Consider the following 14,803-nt stretch of genomic DNA (forward strand, 5'->3'; position numbering starts at 1 on the left):
TTGTAGCAACCTCAGAACAACCTTTCTTTCCCAAGGTGTGTCCCACGGCCCACGTCCTAGGGCGGCAGATAGGTGTTTGATCAGCAAAGGGTTCTCTGGCCAGATAACCCAGGGCAGCCTTGGGTTCCACTCAGATGAACACGTTTCTTTGCTGTGGACTTCTCGGGGCCCTTCACGGGCAAGCACTCACGTGCAGAACCTAGTGTATGCATCATCTCCTCCTCTGTTCTTTTGACTCCCAATTCCTGGATGGGCCTGGGGCTTCATGGCTGATGTTTGGGAAATGCTACTTCGGAGAGTTATCTCACGAACACCCACGGGCACTCGTCTCTGGGGTGTGCCATCCCAGCAGCGCCTGGGGAACCACAGGGCCTCACCAGCTGAGGACAGTGTTCTGCTTTGCTGTTCGTGGGCCCTGCTCGCCCTGCCCCCAGGTCTAAACCCACGGGCCTGGTAAGAAGCCAGATGAGTGTAGGCTGGTACGGAACCTCTCCCCAGCCAACAAATCTGAGGTCCAGAACCCAGCAGTTCCCCTCCCAGGTGTATCCCAACCAAACTGTGTGCACGTGGCCACCAAAGACGGCGACTCGGGTATTCTTAGCAGCCGTGTTTGCAACAGTCCTACACTGGAAACCACCCGAGTGCCCAGTGCTCGGAGCGGACAGATAAGTCGTGGCGTGTTCACGTGAAGCAACGAGGGAGAAAGACGTACAGCCACACCTAGCCACACAGATTACCCACAAACACTGTCAGCAAAAGAAGCCCGACACAGAGTTCCTTCTCTAACGTCTGTGCACGGGCAGTACGAGATCGGGGAAAGTAATTCGTCCTGGAAGAAATCGTGGGCAGGGGTTTCTGGGTGCTCATGGCACAGGCGTTTTTGGTTTATGAAAATTGGAGGAGCTGAACAGGTTTCTGCATTGGGGTCAGTAGACCCTTCCGTGGGGACCAGATAGTAAATGTTTTAGACTTTGCGGGCCATGCATCTCTGTCCCCACCACTCAGCTATGCCATGCCGCATGAACACAGCCAGAGACAGACGGAAATGAATTTTTCACCAGAACAGAGGGTGGGCAGCCCATAGTTCGTCAGCCTGTTCCTCCTGCCATAAAAGGTTTTTAAAAATAATAAACATGCCCAGGGGCGCCCGAGTGGCTCAGTCTGTTAAGCCTCTGAGTCTTGGCTTAGGTTCAGGTCATGGTTCTCGCAGTTCGTGAGTTTGAACCCCGCATCAGGCTCCATGATGACAGTGCGGAGCCTGCTTGGGATTCTTTCTCTCCCCCTCTCTCTCTGCCCCTCCCCTGCTCACTCTCTCTGTGTCTCAAAATAAGTCAGCTTAAAAAAGTTATTTTTTTAAATTCTAGACATGACAAAAAAAGTCTAAAACAAAGCCGTTTGAGGAGGTGTATGAGCTAAAGCAGGGCCTTAATTGCACTGGGTCCAAAAAGCATTTCCCATCCATTCTCTCTTTGGATTCCCACAGCACGTGAGAGGCAGGCAGTGCTGAGGCTAAGCTTCCATTTTCCAGACATTCGAGGCTCAGGTAGGTCAGACACCTGCCTGAGGGCCACGGCTAGGAGGTAGTGAATGCTTGTCCCTCCTCTCCGAGCCCTGCCCCAGCCTGGCCCCTGGCTCCCTTCCTCTTCAAAAGCTTCCTTCTCTTCCGGCTCCCATGGTCTGCCTGTGGTCAGCCACACATTTAAAGATCTTCTCTATTTGTCTTTCCTTCCTTAGCTATTCTGGGCCCCTGGCCTCTCCGGCAGCCCCTCAATGATCCATTGTGTTCCGTCTGGCTTCCGTGGTTCCCGGAGGCCCCCTGGCTGTTGAGGACTCTGTAGCCAAGGGTATTTTTAGTCCTTCCATTACTTTTGCCTTCCTCCCGAGGGAGTTTTCTCCCCATGGCCACTGTGCTTTATTTTATTCTCAATCCTGCACCCCTATCCTGACCCAAGCCAGCAGTGCCTGCTTAGAAAGCCTGGCATCCTCACAACACCAGCCTCGTGACAGGAGCCTGACCGTGGAGTCCTGGAGCCAAAAGCATCATGTTGAGAATATCAAGTCCAGCCTACCCATTTTGCAGATGGGGACACTGAGTCCCAGAGAGAACTCATGCAGCTTGTTAGTAATGGAGGTGGGCATAGAAACCAGGCCTCATGCCTTCTAGTCCAGGCGTCTTTCATTTAGCTGTTAGAAAAATTATATCATCATAAATGGAGGCACATATGCGCTCCCCCATATCCTAACTAAGAAAAGAAAAGCTTAACTCCATGTCTACTTCTGTCGCGGCCGTTACGTTGATTCCCTTTCCAAAACGATATTAGGCAACATTTACCAGGTATTTGTTGTCGGTTGGGCCTTGTGCTCTGTTCATTTTTCATTACAACTCGGAGATGAAGGAACCGTCTCATTCCCATTTTGCAGACGAGAAGACCAAGGCGCTCGGGTTGGGGAGTGTGTCCAGCGTTAGTTGTGCTTATTGGCATCCGAATCGGGTTGGAGTCATGCAGCCCCACTGCAGAGTCTGTCTCTCCAGATGGATTCGTGGTGCCCCTCCGGGAGACATTTCTGAGCTCTCTTGGAGGCTCTGAAAGTGTTTCATTGACAGAAAATTACTTGGCCTTTCTTCCTGTGGGGATAACTCTTTGGTTCTCATCTACTCCTGTCTTAGGTAGGCCTGGCACTGTGGTCCCCACCCGCATTAAGAAGAGGTCGCGGTATGGGATTCGACAGAGCAGGGCGAAGGCGCGTCTCAGTGGCAGAAAGCTGGGGGGGTCACCGTTTATTGGAGGTGGTAGGAGGGGCCATGTGAGCAGATGTGAGACGAGTGTGGCCGGCGGCTGCGGAGTGCGACTGGCACTGGCCGGTATGGGAGAGGAATTTCTGGGGCGGAGCCCCATCTGGAACCAGCAGATCCTGGATGCCCTTGACTTCTCCACCTGCTCCCCAGTATCCAGCACTGAGAGAGGATTGTGGTCCAGATGGGACATGGAGAGGGGAGGTTATTGTCGAGGCTGGATCGGAACTTGAGCCAGGCTTGGGATCCTAGAATGGCCGGCCTGGGAGAGGCCCTGGGAATCGGCTCATTACTACCTTCCTGTCCCCTCACATTAGGGGGGAAAGAGCAGAAGGTAAATCCCGAGGTGGGGTCAGCCCTTGCTGGCAGTCTGGATGAGGCAGAGCAGGACCAGGCCTCTCCTCCTCTGCTCTCCACCTGTTCTCCCCCCACTCCCCTCCACTGCCTGGCTGGTTCAGGTGTGGGCACAGAAATGGTAGGGCCTGGTGGGATGGTGGCATGCCGGGTCCCCAGACCCTCAGAGTGACTGTGTGTGCTGACGCTGTGTGCGTCTCACTTGGGGACCAGTTAGGCTCTGTGGCAGATGCCAGGGCACTTTGGGAGATCACAGGTGCAGTCTAAGAGGTGGGGGCAGAGGCAGGGAGATGGCCGATGTCATCTGTGCCCCTGAGTTCAGCTAAGCAGGGACCAGAACCTTCCCGTAGAATTTCCTGGCATTGCAACGTCGGGATGGAGGGAGCCTCCTCAATCCTGTATTTGAGTGCTGGGGAGCAGAAGGAGGGCCAGAAGGCTGGTGCCTCAGTCAGGAGCGGCAGGTGGGCTTATCCAGGCAGAGAGAGGCCATGTGCCCTGATCCAGCTATGGCGGCATGGAGCTGAGTGAATATTTGAATCTTGGCTGTGCCTCCCCCCACTGTGCAGCCTTGAGTAAGCCACTCTGTCTCCCTGTGCTGGACATAGTCCGGAAGGTGAGGTGGGCGGGTCATCCCGAGATCTGCCCAAGGAAGACACACAGGACGTCTGTGCTAGTGCGTGGGGAGAGCAATGTCCTGAGGGAGTCCCGCCCCAGAATTTGGATAGACCTAGGTAGGGATCATCCGAACTCTGGCCCTGCGTGCATTATCTATTGCTGTGGAACACACCACCCCATGGCTGAATGACTTAAACAAACATTGATTTATGGTCTCATGAGGCACGTGAGGCATTGGCCAGGACTGCGGTCTCCTCTCAAGGCCCAGCCTCCACACTCACGCACATGGCTGTTGGCAGGATCCTTCCCAAGTTGTTGGACCGAGGGTGTCACTCCCCCCCGGCTGTTCACCAGAGGCTCCTGTGTGGCTCTCTCTCTGCGGCAGCTTACAACATGGCAGCTGGCAAGAGGCAGGCGGTGTGAGAGAGACAGAAGTCGCGGGCTTTTGTAACCTGATCTCAGAAGTGACATCTTATCACTTCATTCCCTTCTCTTTATTAGAAGCAAGTCACTAGATCCGGTTCAGACTCAAGGGGAAGAGATCGTACAGGGGGTAAACGCCAGGAGGCCAGGGTCTTTGGGAAGCTGCCTACCACAGGCCCTCCTACCTGTGGGGCTTGGGACAGACAGGTCCCTTCTGAACCTCAGCCTACCCGTGTGTTAAATGGCTTACTTCTTGGGGCGCCTGGGTGGCTCAGCCGATTGATTGAGCGTCCAACTTTGGCTCATGTCGTGACCTCTCAGTCCCTGAATTCAAGCCCCGCATCTGACTCTGTGCTGACAGCTTTTGGATTCAGTGTCTCCCTCTCTCTCTCTCTGCTCTTCCCTGGCTCATGCTCTGTCTCTCTCTCTCTCTCTCTCAAAAATAAACAAACATTAAAATTTTTTTTTTTTTTAATGGCTTACTTCTTCCCCCTCAGTCACAAGAACCAATGGAGGAAAGACAGGAAGTGCCTGGTCTGGCACCTTGCACATGCAGAGCCTCGAGAAGGGAGGTGGGGTCAGGCCCTTTTAAGGTCTCAGCTCACAGAGTGGGATTGCGGGTTGGTTTGAAAGTCGCTTCAGCACCCTCCAGTCTCCTTGTGGAGAGGACCCCTAACGTCCCCGGCACTGATTCTCCGTGGCTCACCAGCTGGGGCTAGTCTGGGCTAGTCTCATGTTTGGGTGGTGAAGCCAATGAGCTGGCCCAAAGAAACCCCACCCGAGTGACCGAAGTCCTGGTAACTACACGTGTCTCTCTGTCCCCCGCAGACAATTTCAGGTACACATGTGACATCTGTGGGAAGAAGTACAAATACTACAGCTGCTTCCAAGAGCACCGGGACCTGCACGCGGTGGATGGTGAGTGAGGCCCCTCACTGCCGGGAAGTAGAGTCAGATAAAGCGGAGCACCCCCCCCCCCCACCGCCCCCAGGGCTGCTTGTCCCCCTGCCACCCCGCCCACCAGCTGTCCCCGCCCTCCTCCCACCCAGAGGAAGGTCAGAGGGCAGTCAGACCAGGAGGGCAGTGACCGAACCCTGAGGATTCTGGGAGAGAGAAGGTCCCCGTCCTACTCCATACATACTTCTGATTAGGGTAACCCAAGTGAAATTGCATTTTGTAGGTCAAAATCCGTCGAATTTTAGCAATTTCATATCGATGCATTTTACAGTTTCATACTGAGTATTCACATGCTCTGATGAAATTAAACCAGTTTTTTAAAATGAATGATGGTATTTTAGTGTCTTCAGTTATAGAGTTAGAAATTGGAACAATAAATTTAGGTAATTTATTTTTAGAATCTCAATCCTAGAAATAGGGTCTTGGGCCTGGAAAGGATGGAGGGGGGCTCCCACTCCAGCCCCACATCCCCGGCCCGTCGCAGGCTGTGACAACCAGGCCCTGCCACTCACTCCCGCTGGCTTGTCCTTTTCACGTCGCCTCTTTTTTCCTACTGGTCTCTTCCTTTTTTTCTCCTGCCCTGGCCCCTCAAGTAGCTGTTGGCGACCCAGAAACAGGCCAGGCAGAAATTGCCCGCCTCTGGGTTGGACCCTAGCCCATGGGGTGGATGGGGAGTGGAGGCACAGGCTGTGTCCCAGTTGGGATGTGCCCTCCTGTGGCCCCTGGTTTTCCGGGGCCTCCATGCTGGCCAGGGTAGGCTCTCCTGGGCCCCAGAGGCTGGGAGCGTTGGGCAGAGGCAGCTGTGGGCAGGGACTAACAGGCCTCCCGTTTGCTTCTTTCCTTCTGCGGCTGCTGCCTCCTGCCCGGGTGCAGTATTTAGTGTGGAAGGGGCCCCTGAGAATCGGGCAGGTAAGTCCTTGGTGGCTGCCCACTTCCCTGTGCCCGGCTGGACTCCCAAGACCTGGTTGCCAGGGCGCTAAGGGCTGTGTGTTCTCCCACAGACCCCTTCGACCAAGGTGTCGTGGCCACTGACGAAGTGAAGGAGGAACCCCCGGAACCGTTCCAGAAAATCGGGCCAAGTATGCGGGCCTCTCTCTGGGGTTGGGCTGGGCTGGGCCGGTGGGGGGAGACTGGCTGAGGGCTAAGTCTTGCCATTGGAAGAGGGTGACATCACTTATCCTGAAACAGTGGTGCTGGCCAGTGACCACTGACCTCCTTAGACCTCACCTTGCCCACCTGTCAAATGGGCCAGTCTTAGGACTTTAGCTTTTGAGGAGCAGCAGAACAGCACAGGGTCATGGTCAGGGCAGTGAAAGTAGCACAGGCTTGGTGCCCTGGTAGTCTGTTAGCCGTCCTGAGCCTCGGCTCCTTACATGTCAATGAGGATGACATTTCCCCGAAGGTTTGTTGGGGGATTAAATGAGATCGTGAATGTAAATCACCTATTAGCACAGTGCCTGGTACATAGTAGGTGCTCGGAAAATAACTCTCGTCATCTGAAGGGGTTCCTCAGCAAATGAAGCTGTCCAGGGGAGCCACATGTAGACACTCTGTCCTTGTCCCAAGTAAACCCCTGAGGGCAGGAGTCACACAGCGGCCTGCCTGTTCTCAGCATACTTGCTTTGAGTGTGGTGGGGACACAGCAGTGGGCGGGGCATTTGTGGCCCTGCCCTTGGGTACAGGGAGGGGGCAGTGGGTCAGTAGCAGATAGTTCCAGCTTAACCTGAAGTGCAAGGAGCCATGGGGGCCGGCGCAGTACCTGGCCAGCCTCGGGAATCCTGGAGGCTTCTGCTTGGGGACGAGGGTGGGGAATGAGCTCTTGCGTCATCGGCGGAAGTGGGAGAGCAGCGCCTCTCCTGGGAATTGAAAGGCAAATCAATTCTGAGTTGAAGTCTTGAGAGAGAGCCTTGAATGCCAGAGGAAGGCATCTAGACTTCATCCTGAGGGACAAGGAGCCTGAGAGTTTACCACGTGGGGAAGAGACTTGGTCGGATTTGCACTTTAGGAAGACTGTTTTGGCTGTTTCTAGAAGAATGGATTGACTAGAGTCTCACGAGTGAGAGGGGTCTGGCCCAGCCCTTCAGGAATTCACATTCCCCTTCCTTGCTTACCACCCAACAGGAAAAGGCCTTTGTCGACTCTGCCTCGCTACAATAAGGATTGAAGGTAGCTTGCAGAATAGACACACAGACACTGAATGAAAGGATGAGGAAATCCAGGGCAAGGAAAGTCGAGGAGCTAAAGCAGGGAAGCTGGGGATGCTCTTCAAAGGGTGGAGCTTGGCCCTGACCCTTGGAAGCCGTTGGTCCGGTCCCCATCCTGTTTCTCCCTCCTTCCTCCTCCGTGGTAGAGGATGAGCCTGCTTTGTTTTAACTCTTAAAGCACTCCAGAAACGGGAGAGGCAGCAGTATTTGCGAAGCGGTTAGCATAGCGCTTGTCATGTGTTTACCGTGCATATGACACGTTTTCTTTTTCCCTCAGAAAACGATGAAATCCTCAACACTGAAACCGCTATAAGTTAAACCGTGGGGAAACCTACATGGGAATCAGACACGTTCTATGATGGACATTCGTAGACAGATACAGGACGGGGACAGCGGGGTCTGTGACCTGCCATGTTAGTACTGTCTGCCAGCCGCCCCGGGGTAGCACTGCCCTTCTGTCTGCAGCATCATAATTAGGAAAGTAGAATTGGAATCCGGCCCCCATTTGAATGCTGCCATCTCCAATTTACCAGCTACTTATCCCCCTTCTGAGTGTCCTTTGACTCGTCTGTAAGCTGGGGACGAGAGCGTCTATCTGTTCTGTAAGGCTTTTGGAGGATGCCTGCAGGAAGTGTTTGGCCCAGCACCTGGCTCGCATCCAGGGCTCAACACATGAGTGGTGTTGTCGAGAGACGGCCAATTGTAAGAGCTTTAGAGCACCCCATCTATGAACCCCAGCTCTACATTTAATACCTGCGTGAGGGCGTACATGCTCTATAATCTCCCTAATCTACGCTTTCCTTAACTCGAGAATGGGGTGGTGACAGTTCTTTCAGGATTGTCGTGGAGATGAGATGAGGTTATGTTTGCACAGGAATTAGCGTAGTCTTTTATGCACACACGGAAGGCATTAATAAATAAGTGGTGCCTATTACCCCGGAAGGTACAGAACTAGATGAAACTTGTTCTGTAGATCAGTAACTGAGTCAGACAGACGGCCGGTGGAATTGTCGCGCGCCATAGGCAGTTGGGAATTGCACTGAGCAAAGGGAACTGGGTTTGGCTCCCTGAATGCTCCCAGCTTGACGTTATGGAGCGGAGCTTGCTAAAATAGTGTGACCATCTCCCGTCACCGCTCAGGAGCTGCCTTATGAGGTAAGAACGCTGCTGCTTGGGTTTCAAGCAGGCCAAGGCCACAGAACTCTAAAAATGAGAAGGCATAGAGTGAGAGGAGCCATGAGAGGCACGCCGCACCACGAATAGAGTTTTGTTGGTCCGGGAAGAGGAGAGACCCTGAAGCAGTGCATGCTGGGAAGTACACCTTCCATATCCGCATCATCTGAGCAAATTGGAGAATTAGGGAGGAAGAAGCTGGAGCCATGACAGAGCAGAGGAATCCTTCTAGAAGGAGAGAGTTTGTCCTAGGGGCCTTGCATGTCAGCTGCTCTCCTGCTGTAGATCTGAGAAATACTACCATGGCAGTGGTCTCCCATGCTCATGACTACGATGATAATGGGAGGGTCAAGGACAGTTCACTGATGTCTATCGAAAACAGTAAGTCTGAATTCATCTGCAGTTTACTTGATTTTTTTTAAATGTGGATAAGGAAGAGTAACTTGAAAAGTTTTTTAAATTAAAAAAACCCCCCAAACCATGAATCTGTGAAAATTCCACAGAATTTAGGAGACTCTGAGGACAAGCATCCCTCTGAAGATGACCCTACTACAAAATCTAGAAGAACATTCTGTGACAACCATAATCAAGTATAAGAAAATATGACTTCCCTTACTCTCCTTGGGCTGTCCTAGCAAAATACCCGACTAGATGGCTTCAGCAAATTTATTTTCTCACGGTTCCGGAAGCTAGAAGTCCAGGATCAGAGTGCCAGCCTGGTCATGGTTCTGGTGAGAACCCTCTTCCTGGCTCACAGATGGCCACCTTCTGTCTGTGCCCTCACATGTTGGGAGACCAGTGGAAGCAAGCTCCCTGGTGTCTCTTGTAATAAGGGCACCAATCCAGTCGTGAGGGCCCCACCTTCATGCCTCATCTCAACCCAGTTACCTCCCACAGGCCCTGTCTCCAGACACCATCACCTGGGGAGGTGGGGCGTCAACAATTGAATTTGGAGAGCTAGGGGGACACGGTTCAGTCCACAGCATGACCCGTGTGAAAGAGGATCCTGAAGTGTGGTGACAGAGCAGCAGGATAGAACGAAGAGGCAGAGAGAAAAGAATGACGTAAAGGACTGCAGAGAAACAGAGAATAGAAGCGCAGAATTAAAACCTACAGTATAGATAGTAAAGAGCAGAATTGATCTGCAGAAATGGAATAGTTACGGGGATGAGAAACCTGAACGGATCAAGATAACCAGGGGAAAGGAAAACAAGCTAAATACAGAGCGTGGAGAGCCAGTTTCAGATAATTAGTGGTGTTGTACCAGTGGGACAGAAGCAATACTCCAAAGATACAATAGAAGAAAATTTTGCTAAAGGAAGACCTGTGTGTGCAGATTTAAGGGCTCATTGTATTTCAGGTGATGACAGATGATTGTGGTGTAACCTGTCTCCATGTAAAGAGACCCATAACTAAATAGATCTTAGTGATTTTTTAAACTGTAAATATAAAGAAGAAATACACAGGCATCTAGACATAAGAAAAGCCAGGTGTTATCCAAGATGAACCCAAGGGGGACTTGCCTCAGACTTGGGTACGGTACTAAATGTCAGAAGACGACACTACGTTTTGAAGGGAAAAGGTGGTAATCTTAACAATTCTGTATCTAGACAGCTTACAATTTAGGAGTAAAGGGGAAAGTGAGGGCCCCCAAACCCACTATTTCTCCTATGTACCCATCTTCCGAAAATTTAAAAAACACATTCCAGGGAACTAAGCAGTGGAGCACATTGAAGAGTCCATTGTCAGGAATGAAGTCCTAGCTCGGGAGGACTGGTGGTAAATGGTCAAACCAGATAAGCTAGAAGCTAAGTTTAAAATGTTGGACTCTGATTATAAAATTGAATGCAAAGGACAAAGATCATTGTAAAATACTAAAAATGAATTTTAAAAACATGAGAAGGAAGGAATAGGTGAAGGATACAGTAGAGGTAGGTTAAACCAGCCCTTCCCATGGTGTGGGCCCTAGACCAGCAGCAGCAGCATCTCATAGAAGCTTATTAGAAATGTAAATTCTTGGGGCGCCTGGTGGCTCAGTCGGTTAAGTGTTCTACTTCAGCTCAGGTCATGGTCTCGTGGTTGGTGGGTTTGAGCCCTATGTCAGGCTCTGTGCTGACAGCTTCAGAGCCTGGAGCCTGCTTTGGATTCTGTGTCTCCCTCTCTCTCTGCCCCTCTCCCGCTTGTGCTCTCTCTCTCTCTCTCTCAAAAATAAGCATTAAAAAAAATTTTTTTAATGTAAATTCTTAGGCTCCACCCCCAAGCCACGGATTCAGAATCTCTGGGGTGGAGCCCAGCAATCTGTGTTGTAACCATCTTTCCAGATGATTCTTAAACATGCAAAAGTGTGAGAAGCATGGAGTTAAACTGCCTTTCTCAATGGTAATAGACTTGAAAATACCATTTTCTGCTTAACTGTAACAGACAGATGTATCTTGCATGCTATGTAAAACAAAGGAGAATATTGGAAAATAATGGAATATTGGAGAATAATGGAAAGGCAGAGAGAAGATTTCATTCATCAAACAACTGAAACAAAGGAAACCAGAAAAGGTGGAACACGAAAAAAAAAGAAACAAAATATAAAACACGTAAAACCAAGTCAATTATAGCTTTAAATAAAAGCAAATGGCATAATCTCTTTTATTAGAAGACAGAGATTCTCAGGTTAATTTGAAATAATGGTTTATTAGCAACACACTTAGTTAATTCCTCATCTTTTATCTTTCTCAGGGAACTCACTCTCGCTTCCTTAACTAAATTGCGTTCCCTGTTAGGATTTTCATAGCACTGTAAGTGTCTCCTTTAAGAGCCCCTCTTGAGGTTGCAGTGTTAAGTTTGTGTGATTATTTGATTTTTCTGTCTCCTTTCCCAGACTGTAAGCTCCTTGAAGGCAGGAACCATGACTGCTTTTGCTCATCATTTTCGGCTGACATTTAGCAAAGTATCTTTTTAATGAATTTTCCCAAGACAGTTTAGGGAAGTGTTTTCAGACACATGCAGACAAGTAGAAAGAAAGATCCTAGAAAGTAACTTCGGAATTAATGTCCATCAGACTAATACAAGAGTATAATTAGAAGTTTGAGCGGTGGTTCTTAAACTTTCCTCTGCATCACAGTTTTCTAGGGGGACTGTTAAAACCCAGATTGCTAGATCCCATTCCTAGAATTTTGCTTTTAGCGTCTTAGATAAGTCTCAGAGAATATGCATTTCTAACGGTTTGACAGACGATACCGGTGCTGCTGGCTCAGGGACCACCCTTTGAGAAGCACCATGTTAGAAAATCGTGTCATGTTAGTTAGTTAACACTGACAGTTTTGATTTCGTGAGCCTTAAATGCGGCAGACAACATCACATCTAAAAATACAAAATACATTTAGGAATATGACAAAATGGAAAGGTTGATCATGACCGTCTTGGAGAGAGCAGGTAGACAAACGGGATCATGTAGGGCTTGAATAATATAATTTTTTTTTTTAATTTAAAAAAAAAATTTTTTTTTTCAACGTTTATTTTTGGGACAGAGAGAGATAGAGCATGAACGGGGGAGGGGCAGAGAGAGAGGGAGACACAGAATCGGAAACAGGCTCCAGTCTCTGAGCCATCAGCCCAGAGCCTGACGCGGGGCTCAAACTCACGGACCGCGAGATCGTGACCTGGCTGAAGTCGGACGCTTAACCGACTGCGCCACCCAGGCGCCCCATGAATAATATAATTAATACGGTTGATCTAACTAACAACTTCGAAGCCTGTAAATAGCAAATCGTCTATCTTTCCCAGTGTTCATGAATCAGTTATAAAAGTTATTTATGAAAAAGTTTAAATCCGTATTGAAAGAGAAAGACCACAAACAATTTTAAAAAATTGAGAAAAATTGTGACATAGCAAAATGTTGATGTCCTTAATCTGCAGAGTTCTTAGCAATTAAAAAAATGTAAATACGCCTATGGAAACATTGGCTGTAAACTCAAATGGGAAAGTCACGAAAGAAAAACTACAGTTAATTAAACATGAAAAATAGTCAATTTCCTTAGAACTCAAAACAAATGGAAAATAAAACCAGCAGTGCAATAGAATTCTCCCGATAAGGCACAGCTTTCTGATTGGGATAAAAATTGGCCCAACCTTTTGATATGTAGTTGGTGCTGTGGTTATCAAAAGCCTTAAAAATGCATGCCCACAATTTATCCTGAGGAAATAATGAGCAAAGATTATGCACAATAATCTTTACTTTGCAACGATGTGACAAATGATGAGCAAATGTGCAAACATTTCTACAAAGATGTGGATGGCTGCTTTTTTTTTTTTTTTTTTTTTTTTGGTAAGGGAAAAAAATTTGAAACGATCTGAACATCCCCTGGTGCAGGAGACTGGCTCAGCAGATTTCAAAGTCCAGAGGGAACCATACAGCCAATAAAGGCAGTAGGGATCGATGTTTATTGATTGAGCAAGATGTCCACAAAGTATCGTCGATTGAATACACCGGGTTACAAAGAGGATACGGATCAGGGCTGGCTAATTCAAGGCCCACCGGAGCTAGACAGCTGATGTCAGGGAGAGGAGCCGGCTCCGGAGGAGATGGGAGTGAGGGGTGGGCCCCGGGGGCGGATGGCAAGGTTGCACACTCCACCCCAGGGGGCAGCTGCTGCTCTTTGTTTGGGGGTGACAGATGATTGAAATTTCTCGTACTCTTTAAGTTTTGTATTTGTATTTATCAGTATTTTATAATTTTCCCCCAGTGAACAATATTACATCAGAAATTTTTAAGAAGAAAGAAGTTAGGCAGTGCCCAAAGAGAGGTAAAGATAAAGTCTGGTGGGGCCTGAGAGGAAGACGTGACCCCTTCTGCCGGGGGGGTGAGGGTGCTTGGGGGCGGGGAAGGTCTTGGAGACGAGGGGACCCAAGCGTGGCCATCGCAGAGGGGCTGAGCGAAAGGTTGGCACTGGTCACCACACATTTCCTGAGCACCAGGGTCTGGGGGGGGAGTGTGGACGGAGAAACGGCGTGTGCCAGGTACTGTTCTAAGCACTTGACGTATAAATTTAATCCTCACAGCAATCCTACAAGGTGGTCCAATTATTACCCCCGTTTTATAGATAGGAAAACTGAGGCACAGAGAGGTTAAGAGATTTGCCCGAGGTCACACGGCTGGACATGGAGGAGGAGCTGGGAGCTGAACCCAGGCAGGCTGAGTCCAGTGGGCTCAGGGTTGTAGTTGGTCCCAGGATGAGGGGAGCCGGAGGGGAGGGAGCATGCTGCTGCTGCTTGCTGGGGGTCACGTGCCCATTCCCACACTTGCCTCTCCTTGGACAGAAACTGGCAATTACACCTGTGAATTCTGCGGAAAGCAGTACAAGTACTACACGCCCTACCAGGAGCACGTGGCCTTACACGCCCCCATCAGTGAGTACCTTCTCTGGTTGGGGCCTGGAGGAGTTGGAGGGAGGGGCGGGCCAGCCACAGGCCGAGGCTTTGCCAGGGCAGGGTGGATGTACAGGTGGGCGTGGCCTGGGGCAGCCTCCAGGTGTCCAGGCCTGACCCGGGCCACCTTACCGCAGTAGCTGGATTAGCTGGGAAAGCCCCACCCTTCAGCCAAGAAAGCCTGAGTTTCCCTCGGTAGACTCAGGGTGGGCATCATTCATCCAAATCCTCCAGTGGCCCCACCCCTAACCACCTCTGAATCCTGTGGTTCCTGAGACCCCCACTCCGGAGCCAGTGACCCGTGATACAGCTTCAGTCTGAACCAACGCATGGCCTAACCCAGGCTAGGCGATGGCCAACTAGACAGGACAGTTCCGTTTTTGCCCTCGGTGGTGGAAAAGGTAAAAAGGGGGAAGGGATGCTAAGTCAAGACTCAGAAGCCCTGGGTTTAATCAGCTGGGTTGCAGGGTTGCGGGACCTTGGGCGGGCCCCATCCTGTTTCTGGCCCTCCATCTCTCCCTTCTCCCTTGGCCTGGGAGGAAAAGAGTTCTAAGGGCCCTTCCGTTGGGACATCCCAGCCTTCCAACTCTCCTGATACCACTGATTGACTTCCCAGCTTCCCTCCTGGATGTCAGAGGGGGCTCCATCCTTAGATCCCCAGATATGTGGGCTAGGAGGATATGAGAGATTTAGGCTAGATCCAACAGAGGATTAGTTTGCTGAGGTTGAAACAGCCCCTCCAGTGGGCTTTGGATCTGGAGATTTGGGTGCCGATGGGTTCTGTGTAGAATTAGGGGCTGAACTGGATGGCTTCATCAGGTGGTACCCAGGGCTAGGGCTTGAGGACCCTGGGTCTGGTGAGAGT

At 50.3% G+C, this 14,803-nt stretch overlaps 1 protein-coding gene across 6 annotated transcripts in view; it reads left to right on the forward strand.

Moving 5' to 3' along the window:
- ZNF618 (zinc finger protein 618) overlaps positions 1–14,803 on the forward strand; it is a 184,410-nt gene that overhangs the window by 132,694 nt on the left and 36,913 nt on the right. For 3 of the 6 annotated variants that reach the window (XM_023242606.2, XM_023242607.2, XM_023242608.2), the window contains 4 exons: positions 5,015–5,104; positions 6,017–6,052; positions 6,145–6,222; positions 13,831–13,920. In XM_023242606.2, coding sequence (XP_023098374.1) covers positions 5,015–5,104; positions 6,017–6,052; positions 6,145–6,222; positions 13,831–13,920 — 294 coding nt within the window. Of the gene's footprint in view, positions 1–1,483; positions 1,544–5,014; positions 5,105–6,016; positions 6,053–6,144; positions 6,223–13,256; positions 13,317–13,830; positions 13,921–14,803 lie in introns of all 6 variants that reach the window. The other 3 variants (XM_023242604.2, XM_023242616.2, XM_045043518.1) reach the window with 2 other exon arrangements.

The sequence above is a fragment of the Felis catus genome, chromosome D4 (assembly GCF_018350175.1).
Source record: "Felis catus isolate Fca126 chromosome D4, F.catus_Fca126_mat1.0, whole genome shotgun sequence".
NCBI lineage: Eukaryota > Metazoa > Chordata > Mammalia > Carnivora > Felidae > Felis > Felis catus.